Below are 15,056 nucleotides of genomic sequence, written 5' to 3' on the forward strand. Positions count from 1 at the left end.
GTCCAGTTATAGAGCGCTAATGATTAACTGTACTGGCCAAAAAGCCAAATGTGAACCGCTCATTTAAGATTGCCATTTTAGAACCCTTTTTTTTCTATACTCTTTACTCTATGTACGCTGTCAATGTCAGTGTCAATGTCATCGCCTTACGTCAAATACGTTTTTAACCTGTGGCAGTTCTGTATGGCTGATTATTTATTATTTGCAATTATTTGCAGAGATTCGTTGAAATAATTGGAAATAACATAATGTCACATAGTGATAGCGTGTACTGCTGCATAATATAGTTTACCAACAATGTAGATTGAGATTGTGAATGAGGCGTATCTAAAACTTTTGAGAATATAAAGAAATTTTGTTAAAGGTATTCATAAATTCTAATTTTTACATTTATTTATTTATTTATTTATGTTTATTCCTATATAAGTGTTTTTATTCAGGACTTTAAAAAATGGAAAATCCAACGTCCAGTGATATGAGATCAGTCCAGCTGTCTCCAGATTCGTGGTTGCATCCGGCAAATAAGGTTCATAGGTTTTTAGCACTTTTATTAATGTGCTTCCTTTGTTTCGGTAAGTATGTTTTAATAGAAACCAGCATTTATCATACACAAATAGACATTGTCCTCACAATATGTTTTATGTTTATATACAAAAGTGTAAATTATACTCTTTTCCATGCCACTAAATTATTCTGCATTGTAAATTAGTAAGTTAAACTCCAAAAGCAGATGTAATGACTCATCATAAGTTTTCACCAATTCCTTTAACAAAGATTGATAAAATTATGGATTAGTGTTATATTCTATCTTTAGGAAGGATACTATACTTTCCCATTTAGCTTATTATTTGAAGTTGTTATAACTATATAATTAAAAATGCCTAAGATATTGCAATTTGCAGGATAGAAAATTATACTGTTTTTGTATTTTAACAATAATGTCTGTATTGGTATTGTAGAGAGTTATTTGTTTAGCTCCTAATGAAGGAAAAAAAACTATATCTTAATTCTCATTTTAATGTGTTAACTCATTTCTCAGGTTCCTATTTCTGCTATGACACACCTGGAGCATTAGCTGACAATTTCAAGGGAGATTCTCATTTGAATACATCACAATTTGCATTACTATATTCTATATACTCGTGGCCAAATGTCATATTATGTTTTATCGGTGGTTATTTGATAGATAGGTTTGTATACTTATATGTAATTTTATTATAGATATGCATATTTTGTTAGGTATGATATCATGTTTGACAAGATAAACAAGTGTGCATAGTTTGTGACCTTATTTACCTAATGATTATTAATTTAGTTACAAAGTTTAATGCATAATTAGTTGATAGTTGCACAAAGGAACCGCATGCATAAAAATGCATATCAAGCATTTTTAGCATTTTACTATGAAAAAATCAAATGTGTATGCTTATCAAATAACATTAAAAAAATATTTTAACAAACAATATGGAGATAGATAGCCATGTACAGAATTGTATAGGACAATTTGTTTAAATACTGTAATGGAATCCTTGATTACTCATATCTTTATCTCAACAGAGCCATGTTTTGCACTCCAAATGGAGGCTGACTCACTACATTCAATAAAAATATAATGTTGCTAAAGTCATAGATAACAATTTAAATAGTGAAAATATGGGATATTTATTCTAAAATGATCATATTTACCTAGTTTATTTAGCCTCTGAGAGATCACAATACAACAGAATGTGAAGAGGCAAAAAAAATAGACAATAGGGGAATTACATAAAATTATGTATGATTTAAATCTATGTTAATGTTTTAAGACTTATGTAAACATTTGGTATTTTCAGATATTTTGGGATCAGATTTGGGACAATTATATACATGGTCATTGTGACCATAGGAGCAATTGTTTTTGCAACTGGTGTTTATATAAATGTTTATTGGCTTATGATCCTCGGAAGATTTATTTTTGGGTAACAATTAATATTAAATACTTGGCAAATTGTTGGAACTAAAAATGTTTGTCTCCAAAATAAGTCAAATCTTTTATGGAAAAACTTAATAATTATCTTATTTTTCCAGTATAGGAGGAGAGTCCTTGCAAGTGGCAGTTAATAGCTATGTGGTGTTATGGTTTAAAGGAAAGGAATTGAACATGGTGTTTGGGCTCCAGCTGTCTTTCTCTAGATTTGGAAGTACTGTCAACTTTTGGGTAATGGAACCTATTTATAGATGGGTAGCGAATTACTATGGTGGCTATGAACGTCTTGGAGTAGCTTTGTTTATTGGTAAATAGTTATTATGTTTTTTTTTAATATTATATTAATAAACATTTAAAATTAAGTATGTGATATCATTTTTAGCATCATTTACATGCGTGGGATCTCTCATTTGTGGATTAATACTCGGATGGATGGATTACCGAGCTGAAAAGATCTTGGGTCGACATGAGGAACAAAATGACCAGGAACCATTCAGACTTCTAGATATTTTACACTTCAAACGAGTGTTTTGGCTTGTATCTGTTATATGTGTGGCATATTATTTAGCTATTTTCCCATTCATAGCTTTAGGAAAGTAAGTAAAATACCACAATATTGTTAAATTGCACTAAATGTACATTAGATAATGTAAGTTAATGTAAGAAGAGTGTCTTCTAGTATTAACCATAGTATGTTATGTAACATGCTACCCAAAAGATACTGTTTAAATTTTCTACATGTATGCACATTTTTACAGATTATTCTTCGAACGTAAATTCGACTTTTCTCCACAAGATGCTAATACGGTAAACTCAATGGTGTATTTGCTGTCGGCGGCTTTGAGTCCGTTCTTCGGCATTCTGATAGACAAGACTGGAAGGAATGTGATGTGGGTGATAATAAGCACAATCACAACAATTGGATCTCACTTTTTATTGGCCTTTACGTTTGTTAATCCATATGTTGGAGTGGTAAGAAAAAATATGATTTTTCTACATTCTTTTATTTTTTTCTAATCGGTTCTTGATTCAAGTTATTTTGGGTAATTGTTTCAGATCTCATTAGGTATTTCATATTCATTGCTAGCAAGTGGATTGTGGCCACTTGTTGCTTTGATAGTCCCTAACAATCAATTGGGTACAGCATATGGAATGTAAGTACTTTTTGGGGAATGTGTTTTTAAATATATGTTATTTTTTTATTACATTAACATGATTTTACAGATGTCAAGCCGTCCAAAACTTAGGTTTAGCTACTGTCCTTATCCTGGCTGGTGTTATTGTTGACAAATATGGATATATGATGCTGGAAATGTTCTTCTTAGGATGTTTATTCAGTAAGAAGATAATAATAATTTAATAATTTATGATTTGTCAAATTTTTGCCCTATTTAATTGAATGTTGTTTTTTTAGTATCACTTATTGCCGCCATATTGATATATATTGTGGATTCTGCTAACAATGGAGTTCTTAATATGTCACCAAGTATGAGAGAATCAATGACGGACACGTAAGTCTAAATTTATTTGGTCCAATATACCCTTAACAGAAATATAAACCCCCTTGCAATATTGCGGCATCATTTATTTGTGCCACATTAAAAAGTAAAGTAATAAAGAAGTTGATTGAAGCGCCATAGCCATAGGGCTACTGCTATCATATAAAAATTCTAGTCATAACTAGAATTTTTTGTTCTTTGTTAGGCAATAATTTGTAATTGGTAACACTTGTCAGATTTATGTTTTTATCTTCAGAAGTGAATGTCGTGACGAAACTGCAAATCTGTTGGAACATGAAGATAGTTCAGATCAAGAGGTGACTGACTCGAGAGAGCGACCAAGCGTTGATCCGCAGGAGTCTCAACGTGATTTCACACAATCACAATCTGACAGAATACGCAGTAGATATATAGCGCAATTATTGCCAAATACTAACATTCCAGAAAGACAATAGGCAAAATAATCACTATTATGTAATTGTAAATATAATATAATGTAAACAATGATTGTAAAGACATAATATAATGTAGTATGTAAAATAACGTCAATTTAATTTTGTAATACAATATAAAAATAAAATGTACTTTAATCTTACAATAAAAATGTTTCATTCACCATAATTTTAAAAATTTCATTATCAAATATTAATTTTGGTCAATTGTATAATTTAATTATTTTGCATCTATCTAACGTGACATTGGATCATTTATTTATTGCATTTTATCATCAATATTCCATTCAAAGCCATTACCAGGCAGAGGACTATAAATGAATGGTGATATCCAGGTTAAGTGCCACCTGGCACCTAATACCTCTATTAAATTACTCTTCCAACCTTTATTATAAACAGACTTTGAAGAATTTTTATTTTCTGGTGTAATTTTTCCATTTAAAACATTGTTAAAATGATAGAAAAATAAGAAACCTGTAAACAATGCTACTAATAAATTAATCAAAACCAAAAATACATAAACACTCTCCAGACCAAAATCTATAACAAAACTGGCCAATGGAAATAGAAATTTAATAATAATAAGGCCATGATTCCATGATATGAATTGTGCTAAAAATTGTACATTATAATAAAAAGCATATAACATTGCCACAAATATATCCAGTGTGAACATTAAGAAATATCTATAATTAAAATATCCAATACAACAAGCAAAGAATGTACAATGATGGTCCCGTTTTAAAATGCATATGTTACAAGTATCACAATGCCATGCACGGGGTGGACGCAAACAGTTGCACTCAGCACACAAACTCCAATCTTGTTTATCACAAGGAGTCACTTTCCCTTTAACACTTGTATCAGTAAACATCCCAAAAATCATGTTTCCAACTATATTAAGTATCAAAAATGCTGCACAGCAATAATGAATAAAATAAGGTAAACTCCATTCTTCAACTACAGCTGGCAACACAATACAAAGCTCAAAGTAAATAAATACAGGCACTAAAATGAAAATGATCGCAAGGTATATGCTATGTTCTAAAACACGTTTAATTCTTACATTATTTTTTATATTAAATTTCAATATCAAACTGTTTCGTTTAAAGCACATCTTTGAAAGTAACTTTAAGTATGAGATATATCACTTTTAGCTTATTGCTAGATATTTTGTAAAGACTGGTTCTAAACTTTCAAAAACTTAAATTGGAAGTTTAAAATTTAATTACGTGAACACATTATAAAGGCACATTAATCGCTCTCGTCAGTTGTTTCCCTGAAACAATGTAAAATTAATTCAAGTTTACATTCCAATATATCTAACCAATTTAATAGATGAAAAAAAAATTACTTGCTGATTTGAATTACAAAACATTTACATTATCTTGTGTATAAGGGAATCACTAAAAGTGCAATTCTCTTTACTTCGTGACATGAGGTCGTTTACCTTGCATACAAGGTATTAAGGTGAAAGTAATTTGTTAACTGATTGCAATTAAAACTACTTATGTCACAGAAACAATTTCGAAGAAGAAAATCGCTTCATGAATTTAAAATTCAACAATTTATCTTATTAGATTATTTATCCTTATTATTTTTCTATTTCGTTTTACTCTCAAAGAAGATAATATGTAAACAAAATTTATGCATAACATAACCTACCTTAAGTCGTTGCGACTTTAATATAACACAACATGCATTAAATAAATAAAACATGATATCTTATACTATTTTTACAGGCTCTTAACATTTGTTTTCTATTCGCGTTTTATTTAATTTAATGATTTGAATCCACAATTTGTGTAGAATTAGTCAAAGAGTATATAGATATAGAGACAAGTAGAGTTGACATTTAAGCCAAGCCATTAACTATGAAAGTAAACATTGACAATAACTTTTAACAATCGAACATCGATGTTTTTAAAATATACCGCAGTTAGCTTTTTGAAAAGTTACCTAGCGGAAATTAGCATATTGTTTGAATTATTTTCGTTGACTGATCTGATTTTACTCACTGATCCTAGTAATGTTATTAAGTAGCTTACGTAATTTTTTAATCGACAGCAAAAATGTGGAATGAAAACAAGTTATTTTTTTTATATAGTTTATTAAAGCATTTTCCAAAAGTTTGAAATCTCGATCTACATAATAAATAACACCATTTATCTATATCTATAATATAAAAATGTATATATTTTAATATATATTACACTTATTTATCATAAGACAAGTATAAACTTATTCTTACATGTGATAATCAATTTTTTTAGTAACAGCGGCAGTGTTTGTATTCAATTCAAAAATATGAAAATAACTTCTGATGATCCCTACCTCTAGGAACAGGACGATTTAAGATTTTATAAATATTTAACCATTCATCTAATTAAGTTCTACACAAGGAAATCACTTGTAAATAAAAATCTTTGTATGTTACAAATTAATATATATCTCATCCATCCCTATAGCAGAGCAATAAATTCAGTCTGTGCTAATATTAATACTTGAAAACCATTGGTAGGACGTATTTTGAGTATAGTACTTTATCTATTTTTATAATTTTAGAACAAAACATAATTTGAAACTGTCTTCACTAAAATGAATTATGAAGATTTAATAACGGCGTTACTAACAGGAATTACATTGCAAATACGGCTTATGACTGTGAATATTACACTATTACTATTATTGTACATGGTATAATTAATATCAGTTTAGTTTTAATTGAAATAGCTGCTTTTTACATATAATCCTTTAGAAAATAGACAATTTTCAGATTTTATTATAGTAAAAAACGTATATAAGAATAAAAAACTGGTTTAACGGTTGTCTACAGGAAGCTTGATTTATTACTTGGCATGGAATTTTTTGCTTGTATCTTTGGCCATGTCGACAAGAGTCTGAGCTGGTTTGAACGGAGCTCCATACAAGCTCTGGAACTCTTCCATTTTCTTAACTAGTTTATCAGCACCATATTGATCAACCCATCTGTAAGAAAAATAATGTGTTAAGATTTCAAATAACAATGACAACAAAGGCGTATGCCATTGGCTAACAGTTACCGTTACTATAGCAATCTTGCTTCTATGCTCCCATTTTTTTTTCAATTCATGGACCCCTAAATTAAATAGCTTAAAATATATAGCGTGTCGTAAGTGTAGCGCTTGTTTTAATTAATAACAAGTAGCCTATGTGTTCTTTTATCTATCCCATCCAGATCCATTCAGCTGTCTACAAACTCTAACAAACATGCATCCATCCAAACTTTCGCATTTATAATATTAGTAAGAAGTAAGATAATAATTAAAAAACATGCTGTCATTGCTAATATCTTACATAATGAACTGTTTGTTTACGTCTTCTCATATTAATATAGGTGAAAATGAGTAATATAAAAATTATTCTAACCTGAAGGGTCCGCCGGTGAATGGCGGGAATCCGAGGCCGAAGACAGCGCCCACGTCGCCCTCCAGTGGGCTGTGCAGGATTTGTTCTTCTAACGATAATACTGCTTCGTTCACGAACCTGAAATTATTTTAAACATAAAAACTTATCCATAAAAATCATAAAAACCTATAGAAAAGATTGTAAGGCCGATAGAACACTATGATTATGGGAATCTGTACATGTTCGAAATAAAAGTAAGAGAAAACTTATTTCTTCTCATTAAAGTTTAATTTGAGATTAATATGTCTTTTTTAGATATCCTCCAATCTTCGCTTAGCATTTAAAGTATTCCATACATAGATAAATTGTTTTTGCCTCATGTTTTTAATACCTTGAAACCATACGTAGTTGTTGATCTTCGACGGTATTTGCGCCTTTCGGTTCCAGGGAGTATTTGTCCTTCAGTATTTGCACAGCTTCCTGATTAACGTCCCTGTTCTTGGTGCCCTTCTCGTACACGTAGAAACCTTTGCCCGACTTCCTGCCCATGAAGCCCGCCTTCACCAGGTCCTGCATGATGCCCAGGTCGCCGCCGCTGATGCGCTCACCGAACGCCTGGAATTATGTCCAGTTCAATTTGAAGAAATATGTTTTTTCCAGTTATATCTATAACTAGCGTATGCTCGCGACTTTGTCTGCGTGGAATTTAAATGCCTAGTAGTATAGCCTTATGTTACTATAATCATATAGTAGCTTATTTATTTACTTACTAGCCCTTGATCGCGACTTCGACCGCGTGTAAATAAAGAAAATAATAAAGAAATAGCCTATGTTACTTACTGATATCATAGCTTTTTAATAGTGAAAGGTTTTTGAAATCGGCTCAGTAGTTTTTGAGTTATTTCAATAAATACAAAACTACATTTTTTCCTCATAATATAAGTATAGATTTATCCTATGGAAGACTTACAGCTTAATATAACTAAGAAACTATAAGCTAGTCGACTAGGAGCCTATAAAACGTCTTTGCTTACGGCAGTCTTTTTCAGATTTGCATTTTTAAAATCCGATTAGTTTTGAGTTTATCAGTTATATAAAAAAATTAAAATGATAAAATATTCTATCTTTAACATTAGCATAGATTTATGTGATAAGTTATTAAGTTGTTTGTTTACCTTCGCCAAGTCGAGGGCGATGTGAGCGCCGACGTCGATGCCGACTTCGTCAGCGAGCGTGGCCGCGCCCACGGGGAACCCGAACTGCTTCGTCATGCTGTCCAACTCCTTGGGGTCTACACCCTCTTGTAATAACCTGAAAATTATAATTAAGCATAAATATTAGTAATACAATTGTACATTTTAAACCTACTAGATATTTTCTTCACTAAATTCGCACTGGGCTGATAATTTAATCCTGTACTAAGTAATTTAGTGGGAAAAATACTCTTTACTGTTCAAAAAACGTTCGTATTCATATCGCAGTATATCCTATGCAGTACACAAATGAGAGTTATTTTACAAGATCAACGTCAATGTTTACTAATGAACTTGACTGAAACAACAATTCCAGAGGTTCTATTCGCCATAAAATTTAACAAAATCGTATAACTAATTATTTTACAGCTATTACTCAAGTCTATTTTTTTCGGTGGCGTCACCGTACAGTTTTAGAAAAAATAATAGACGTGAGTAATAGCCGTAAAAGAATTAGTTATACAAATATCTCATGAATGTTTAAATAATTTAAAATCTCTGCTGAGTAGGACTCAGATGTTAATCTACTTGATTAAAGTTATTCAGGTTTCTAGCCTAATGCGAAATTGCATTCACATGTGATAGTGAGCAAGACATATACAATGTTGAGATTTGTGTAAGGCAGTGGTGGCAGTGTTGTTACCTGACAGCCTCACTAAGCATGGTGGAGAGGATGCGTGTGGTGTAGAAGCCGGGCCCGTCGCCCACCGTGATGACGACCTTGCCCTGGCGCAGGCCCACCGCCACCGCGGCCGCCGCGCTCTCCGCGCTCGTGCCGGGGTGCCGGATGATCTCCAGCAGCTGCATCTTGTCCACCGGGGAGAAGTAGTGCATACCTATTGATAAGAAAATCAATACTGAGCTGAATGATTGGTAAGATTTAAAAGTAAAAGGTTGTTGTAAGGTCATGTTATGCGACCACAGGATGGGATAAACCAGAAAGTGTTAAGAGTGAATGTGATAGCTACAAAGGTAAAGGAAGACTTACTTAAGAAATGGGATTTTTATAAAAAAAGGATGGAAAAGCAAAGATCTGACGATGGACGAGACACAAAGGAAGGAGGAATATCCTGTTCATGTTTGTATTTAGCCATTTGCTCATATACCACCTTATCAATAAAAGTTGTTGTCATTTTATCTTTTTCTTTTAATTTCTCAATAAAAGTCTACCCAAAAACTATATCTAAAATCTAAAGGAAAACTCACCAATAACTTTGTCAGGTCGTCGACTGCCAGCGGCTATCTTAGTGATGGGTATAGCGCTAGTGTTTGTAGCTAAGATACAGTGCTCCGGGATCACAGCTTCCAGCTCCTTTATCACTTTGTGCTTTATGTTGATGTCCTCAAACACCGCCTCTATCACGCAGTCCACATTCTTGAAGTTATCATAACTCAGAGTCGGTAATAGATTTGATAAGTATTTGTCTTTTTGTAATCTGTAATAATAAAAACACTATTTGTTAACTCTCTTACCAATTATACTTATACTAGCTGTTGCTCTCAGATATGTTCGAGTGAATTTAAAAATATTGGATAATATAGCCTATGTTACTTACTGATAAAGTATTTTTTTAATGGTGAAATAATTATTGAAATCGGCCCAGTACTTTTTGAGTTATTCCAATACTTACAAAAATACAAATCTTTCCTCTTTACAATATTAGTATAGAAATACAAAAGTTTAGGTGGATGGATGTTAGACGGTATATCTAGGTTGGGTCAAGGAATTTCAATAAAATCGGTAGAACAGCTACTAATCAAGTTATTTTTAGTACCGCGCAAATGAAGTTGCATGCGAAATCTAATATTGATATAAAAATAACTCACGCTGAAACCCTTTTTCGTTTAACAGCATTAACTAAGCCTGTCTGTATCTGTCCCACGCCGCGGTACAGGCCGGCGTTGGTGGCGTCCTTCATCACCACCTTGTAGCCCTTGTCTATTGACACTTGCACGATGCCCGCGCCCATCAGACCCGCGCCCAACACACCGATCTATCATTACATCAAAACATTATTAATGGAAAATAATGAAAAACGTCCCAGACTTAATTGTAGGCCTATTTTATACGATTTGTCGATGTATTTTACGCTTCATACAAATTTTGTTACAATTTTTATCACAATTGTTTGTACTTGGCCTTCGGATATAAAATAAAAATTATTTATTGGTACAAAACAATTTTGTACGAAATCAATGGGACTCTGCCTGAAATAGTAATAACTGTGTTTCAGGAGGCAAGAGCTTCTCTTAACTATCGTCTTGTGTTATTTAACAATTACTGCTATGTTTAAATTGTTAAATGATGACTCTAGAATGGTAAACTAGATTTAATATTAAATATGAAACTAAGGGTTTGTTTAAATAACCTAGAAATTACTCAGCATGTTACCGTTTCTTTAACTAAATAAATATTAATCCAATGAGACATTAAACTAACTTTAGATAAATAATTCTAACTTACAGTTTTAACATCCACTTGCGATTTACCAAATCTGTTCTTCTTACATTCAGTTTGACCTCTGAAAAGGCCGATCAGTCCTTTGCTCTGTGGAGTCATAGCTAGCTCACCGAACCCTTGAGCCTCGGCTTCATAACCTTCTTGGGGACCTTTATCCACACCTGTTCTTACTACTTCAAGAATCTGAAGAATTAATATTAATGAAAACTCTAATTAGTTAAATTCGAAAAGTATGTACATTCTGATAAGTTTAGTAATAAGCATTATTTACTTCATACTTTTTTTTCACATAAAAGTTACTTAATACATCGAGTTTAATAAATATTAGCCTTTGAAAACAATATTGAACATGTAGAAATTTGATTATAATAATTTCTATGTTACCTTCAAAGGTGCAGGATATAAGCCACGAGAAGCTTTCATTACTTGCTCCTTAGCTTTATTAAAGATCATATTCTTAACAAAGTCCCATTTCATTGCTGTTGCCATCATTTTGTCAACTAGTCCCTTCTTAGATCTGTCTACCTTCAGTTTTCCTGATGCAATATCTTTTGCAATTTGAACGGCAACATTCTCTAAATATTTCATCGTATTATCAGCAGGTTGACCTAGACCTGAAGATTTAGAAATAATTTAGACACTATTTTAAATATTTCAGTACATATTTGAGTTTAATTACCACATATAATAGTCTAACTAAATTATCACTTTAATAATTAGAACAATTATTATGTATTTTTATTAAAATTTTGAAATAAGATATAATAAATGAAATGTATACCTGGTCCTAAAGGTGATACTAATAAATCTACAAGTCCTAGTTTCTTTGCTTTATCTGCTTTAACTGTTTTGCCTGTGAGTGCTAAGTCCAAGGTTGTTGGCACCGATGTGAGCTTAGGTGTCCTGTCATATAAACATTATACATTACAGTGATGTTAGGGAAGACCTAAATAAATTAGATAGAAATGAGGAGGTCTCAAAGACTAGAGACATTTTATCGATAGATAAGGTTGGGCTATACTAAACCACATTAAACTAAATCAATGTAATGTGCATTCTTCCAAACAAGTTCATACGCATTAAGTCCTAACTAAAATATGTAAAAACTGTAGTTTGTGGGACTCTAAACTGAATCTGAAATCTGAATTCAATTTACACAATTATCTAAGTGGTTCCAAATATCTTTCCAAGCTTTGAAATGGAAAAGGGATCAGATAAAATGCAGAATTATGCATGTTCTCCATCCTTTTGAATCAGTCACTAAAAAGAATACTATTTTCTATTATTAAATTAAAAATGACAACATAATTTATACCTCTGAGTGCCACCTCCTCCTGGTAAAAGTCCTAACATAACCTCAGGTAATCCAAGACCAGTCTTTGAGTCCTTAACTGCTATTCTATAGCGACAAGCCAGAGCGGTCTCCAATCCTCCACCAAGACAGGAACCTTGAATTGCCGCTACATATGGCTTGCGAGAGTTTTCCATGCGTTTGAATATGTCATGACCTAGTAACAAAGCAAGTAAAGGATTATGCTGACAACAGATCTATTACAATAGAAATATTTTATTATAAAAAAGCATTTTCATGCAACAAATAACTGTCTGTATATTTACAATCTTAGAATAATAATTGCAAGTTTTTAACAATGTTATTAATACATACCAGCTTTTGAAAGACTAATAACTTCCTCTTTTGTTTTGCAGTTCTCAATCATAGTGATGTCAGCACCAGCTATGAAGCAGCCTGGCTTACCAGATATCAGCACAGCGGCTTCTATAGCTGGATTTGAATCCACTTCATTGACAATAGTTCTGAACTCATCCATCAACACTGTATTAAGTGTGTTTACCTGAAAATGTTTTTTTTTTCAAGTTGTTATTCTGTGTTTTTTTTTCAAATAAAGTTAAAGGAATTACAACATATTTTTGTATAACATTATTTATGGCTGTACTAAGTTAAAACTAGTTAGAAAACAATTGAACCAGGTTAACTTTGTTTTGAGTGTCTAATATTTTAAAATTCCATTAAGAATATTAATTTTTATATTAAGAATATGTATAAGTTAGTTAAAAAAATTATTTTTAACCCTTTTACTTTAAAAGTGTTACTCATTTGTTTAGCATCTTGTACGAACTTTGATGACATAATTTTGATGTGATAATATCAAGATCTCTTACCTTAACATTTGGAGAGTCTAAAGTAATGACATAAACGCCGTTGACTAATTTGCACTTGGTGTGAACATGATTAGCTGCTGCAACTGCATATGACCTGCAGTTTGTACCTAAAATTTTCATACTTAGTAAGTTTTAAAATAAGTTACATTTTGTGAATAAATCTATTAATAATCTTATCAATTATGAAAATAAAAATAAAAACTATGTAAAAACCTTCCGACTTACTGTTGAAAAATTTAATATTATTCCGATGTTTAAGGATCTTTAGTGCACTCAACATCTTGCTATTAGACATTTTGAACTGAAAAGATAAATATAAAACTAAAAAGTAGGTCTTTGCAAGATTTAACAAACTTTGAAAATTGAACCCAGACTTTGAACCTAAACTTTCTTATTGGAGTTGACGGACACGCAAGGGTAAGAGGGAAGGAGTGAGGGAGGGGAAGATGAAGAAAATGTTAATGTTGCCATCTACCAAAAAAACAACTCAAGTGTAAAGTAGTGTTGGATGTGATTTTAGTTGCCAAGCTAAAAACATATACAAGTAACGGCAGCTTAGAACATAAATAATTAAAAAATCAAAAATATCATCGTATTTTCAATAAGCATCGGGATTTTTAATTTGATTAAAATAATCAATAACGGTAGGAGATTGAGTCTAAAGTATTCAATATTTGTAACGTATACAGTGCGTGGATGGAGAAATCCATCTTAGGCAGGCATCCTGGGGGACCAACGAAGACAACTAATTTAATTTTTAAGTTCTATGGTATCATGACGGTAGTAACATGAGTTTTCCTTCCAAAGAAATGGGTTAATTAAGTATAATGCTCTTTATTAACTTCTCATTTTAGTTTTCCGAGTTTTATCAATTTAGATGCAGACGAATTTCGAAGTTAAACATACGTAAATGAACATAAAATTATATTTACGTCATCAATAGGGCCTTCTTTGAGATAGGTGCGTCTTTTTTTAATTTTAAACCTTCGCTTTACTATGGTATGCCTGAAACAAATCGTAAAGCTATTATTAAAAGTATATCAGTATAAATATAGTAATTATATTTGTCGTGTTTGTAGTTTGCTTTACCGATAACGTGGAGTTGTTACATTGCGTTGTGTAAATATTTCCAGATAGATCAATCTAGTAATTTCGGAAAAATATAAATTCTTTAAATAAATATTATTACATTATATAAATAAATACACACGAAGCCTCGCCTCACAAAACACATTAAACCTGAAGTAATGACAAAATTTCGTTATTCCAAAATTTCAGCGAAATTTGTTTTTAGATTATGTACATAGTAACAAACATTATATCCATCCATCCACCTATACTTTTGCACTTATAATATTTGTAAGTAGTAAATAAGTGAGCATATTTGTGAAATAAAATAATCATAGAAGCAGTATATTAAATACTACAGTCGTAGAATTCCACCGAGGCATTAAATATAAAATCGCAAGCATTAAAATAAAAATCATGCTATTTCTTCACAAAAGGAGCATTAGCTTTATTACTATCTCTGAGACAGGCGAGAATAAATGTAGATATTATACCACTTGTTGCAATAGGTGCCCCCCGTTGCCGTAGCAACTACACCCTTTTATCCCCCTTCTCCCGACACCCCGTTCCACAGGCTGTCAGGGTCTTGTTAAGTTGAGAGCGGCGGGAGTGGCGCGGGTCGCCTGTAATTACTCCACTTTAAGCTTTTGACAGACGGAAATTGCATGAAACGATTTTATTGTGGATTTATTTATGGAATCTGAAATATCATTTCACGATACGTCTTTCATTTTTCAAAAGATCGACAAAATACTTTTTAGATAATGAGTATCCAATTGATTTTTTTTT

The 15,056-nt window shown here is 31.8% G+C and overlaps 3 protein-coding genes across 3 annotated transcripts; 1 reads left to right on the plus strand and 2 right to left on the minus strand.

Annotated features, from left to right (window-relative positions):
• Positions 1-150: 150 nt before the first annotated feature.
• Positions 151-4,010, plus strand: LOC106099821 (major facilitator superfamily domain-containing protein 1-like). Its single transcript, XM_013278488.1, has 11 exons — positions 151-364; positions 441-572; positions 1,040-1,190; positions 1,833-1,958; positions 2,068-2,273; positions 2,349-2,562; positions 2,725-2,938; positions 3,023-3,120; positions 3,191-3,303; positions 3,381-3,477; positions 3,722-4,010. The coding sequence occupies exons 2-11, from the start codon at positions 452-454 to the stop codon at positions 3,918-3,920; spliced, it is 1,539 nt and encodes a 512-aa protein (XP_013133942.1). The 5' UTR covers positions 151-364; positions 441-451; the 3' UTR covers positions 3,921-4,010.
• Positions 4,011-4,072: 62 nt separating this feature from the next.
• LOC106099439 (probable palmitoyltransferase ZDHHC24) lies at positions 4,073-5,034 on the minus strand. The gene is given in 3 exon segments (XM_013277998.1): positions 4,073-4,836; positions 4,839-4,877; positions 4,984-5,034. Coding segments are annotated over 3 exon segments (750 nt in total). The 3' UTR covers positions 4,073-4,176.
• A 1,315-nt stretch (positions 5,035-6,349) lies between these two features.
• Positions 6,350-13,592, minus strand: LOC106099818 (trifunctional enzyme subunit alpha, mitochondrial). Its single transcript, XM_013278485.1, has 15 exons — positions 13,574-13,592; positions 13,425-13,500; positions 13,200-13,306; positions 12,685-12,871; positions 12,334-12,526; positions 11,800-11,921; positions 11,403-11,632; positions 11,022-11,201; positions 10,385-10,551; positions 9,764-9,993; positions 9,201-9,393; positions 8,480-8,615; positions 7,696-7,919; positions 7,326-7,442; positions 6,350-6,905 (listed from the first exon to the last, which is right to left on the minus strand). Exons 2-15 carry the CDS (start codon positions 13,492-13,494, stop codon positions 6,767-6,769), a joined length of 2,295 nt encoding a protein of 764 aa, XP_013133939.1. The 5' UTR covers positions 13,495-13,500; positions 13,574-13,592; the 3' UTR covers positions 6,350-6,766.
• Between the last annotated feature and the right edge of the window lie 1,464 nt (positions 13,593-15,056).

The sequence above is a fragment of the Papilio polytes genome, unplaced genomic scaffold (assembly GCF_000836215.1).
Source record: "Papilio polytes unplaced genomic scaffold, Ppol_1.0 DF824102.1, whole genome shotgun sequence".
NCBI classification, from domain to species: domain Eukaryota; kingdom Metazoa; phylum Arthropoda; class Insecta; order Lepidoptera; family Papilionidae; genus Papilio; species Papilio polytes.

What these genes read in the sequence shown, in the direction of transcription:
- LOC106099818 (XM_013278485.1), bottom strand. Translation starts at nt 13,494, where the DNA reads ATGTCTAATAGCAAGATGTTGAGTGCACTAAAGATCCTTAAACATCGG. An exon ending in AGTATCACCTTTAGGACCAG is followed by an intron (nt 11,633 to 11,799) that starts GTATACATTTCA and finishes CTAAATCTTCAG; the next exon opens with GTCTAGGTCAACCTGCTGAT. An exon ending in TATATCCTGCACCTTTGAAG is followed by an intron (nt 11,202 to 11,402) that starts GTAACATAGAAA and finishes TTAATTCTTCAG; the next exon opens with ATTCTTGAAGTAGTAAGAAC.
- LOC106099821 (XM_013278488.1), top strand. Translation starts at nt 452, where the DNA reads ATGGAAAATCCAACGTCCAGTGATATGAGATCAGTCCAGCTGTCTCCA. An exon ending in GGTGGTTATTTGATAGATAG is followed by an intron (nt 1,191 to 1,832) that starts GTTTGTATACTT and finishes TGGTATTTTCAG; the next exon opens with ATATTTTGGGATCAGATTTG. An exon ending in AGAGAATCAATGACGGACAC is followed by an intron (nt 3,478 to 3,721) that starts GTAAGTCTAAAT and finishes TTTTATCTTCAG; the next exon opens with AAGTGAATGTCGTGACGAAA.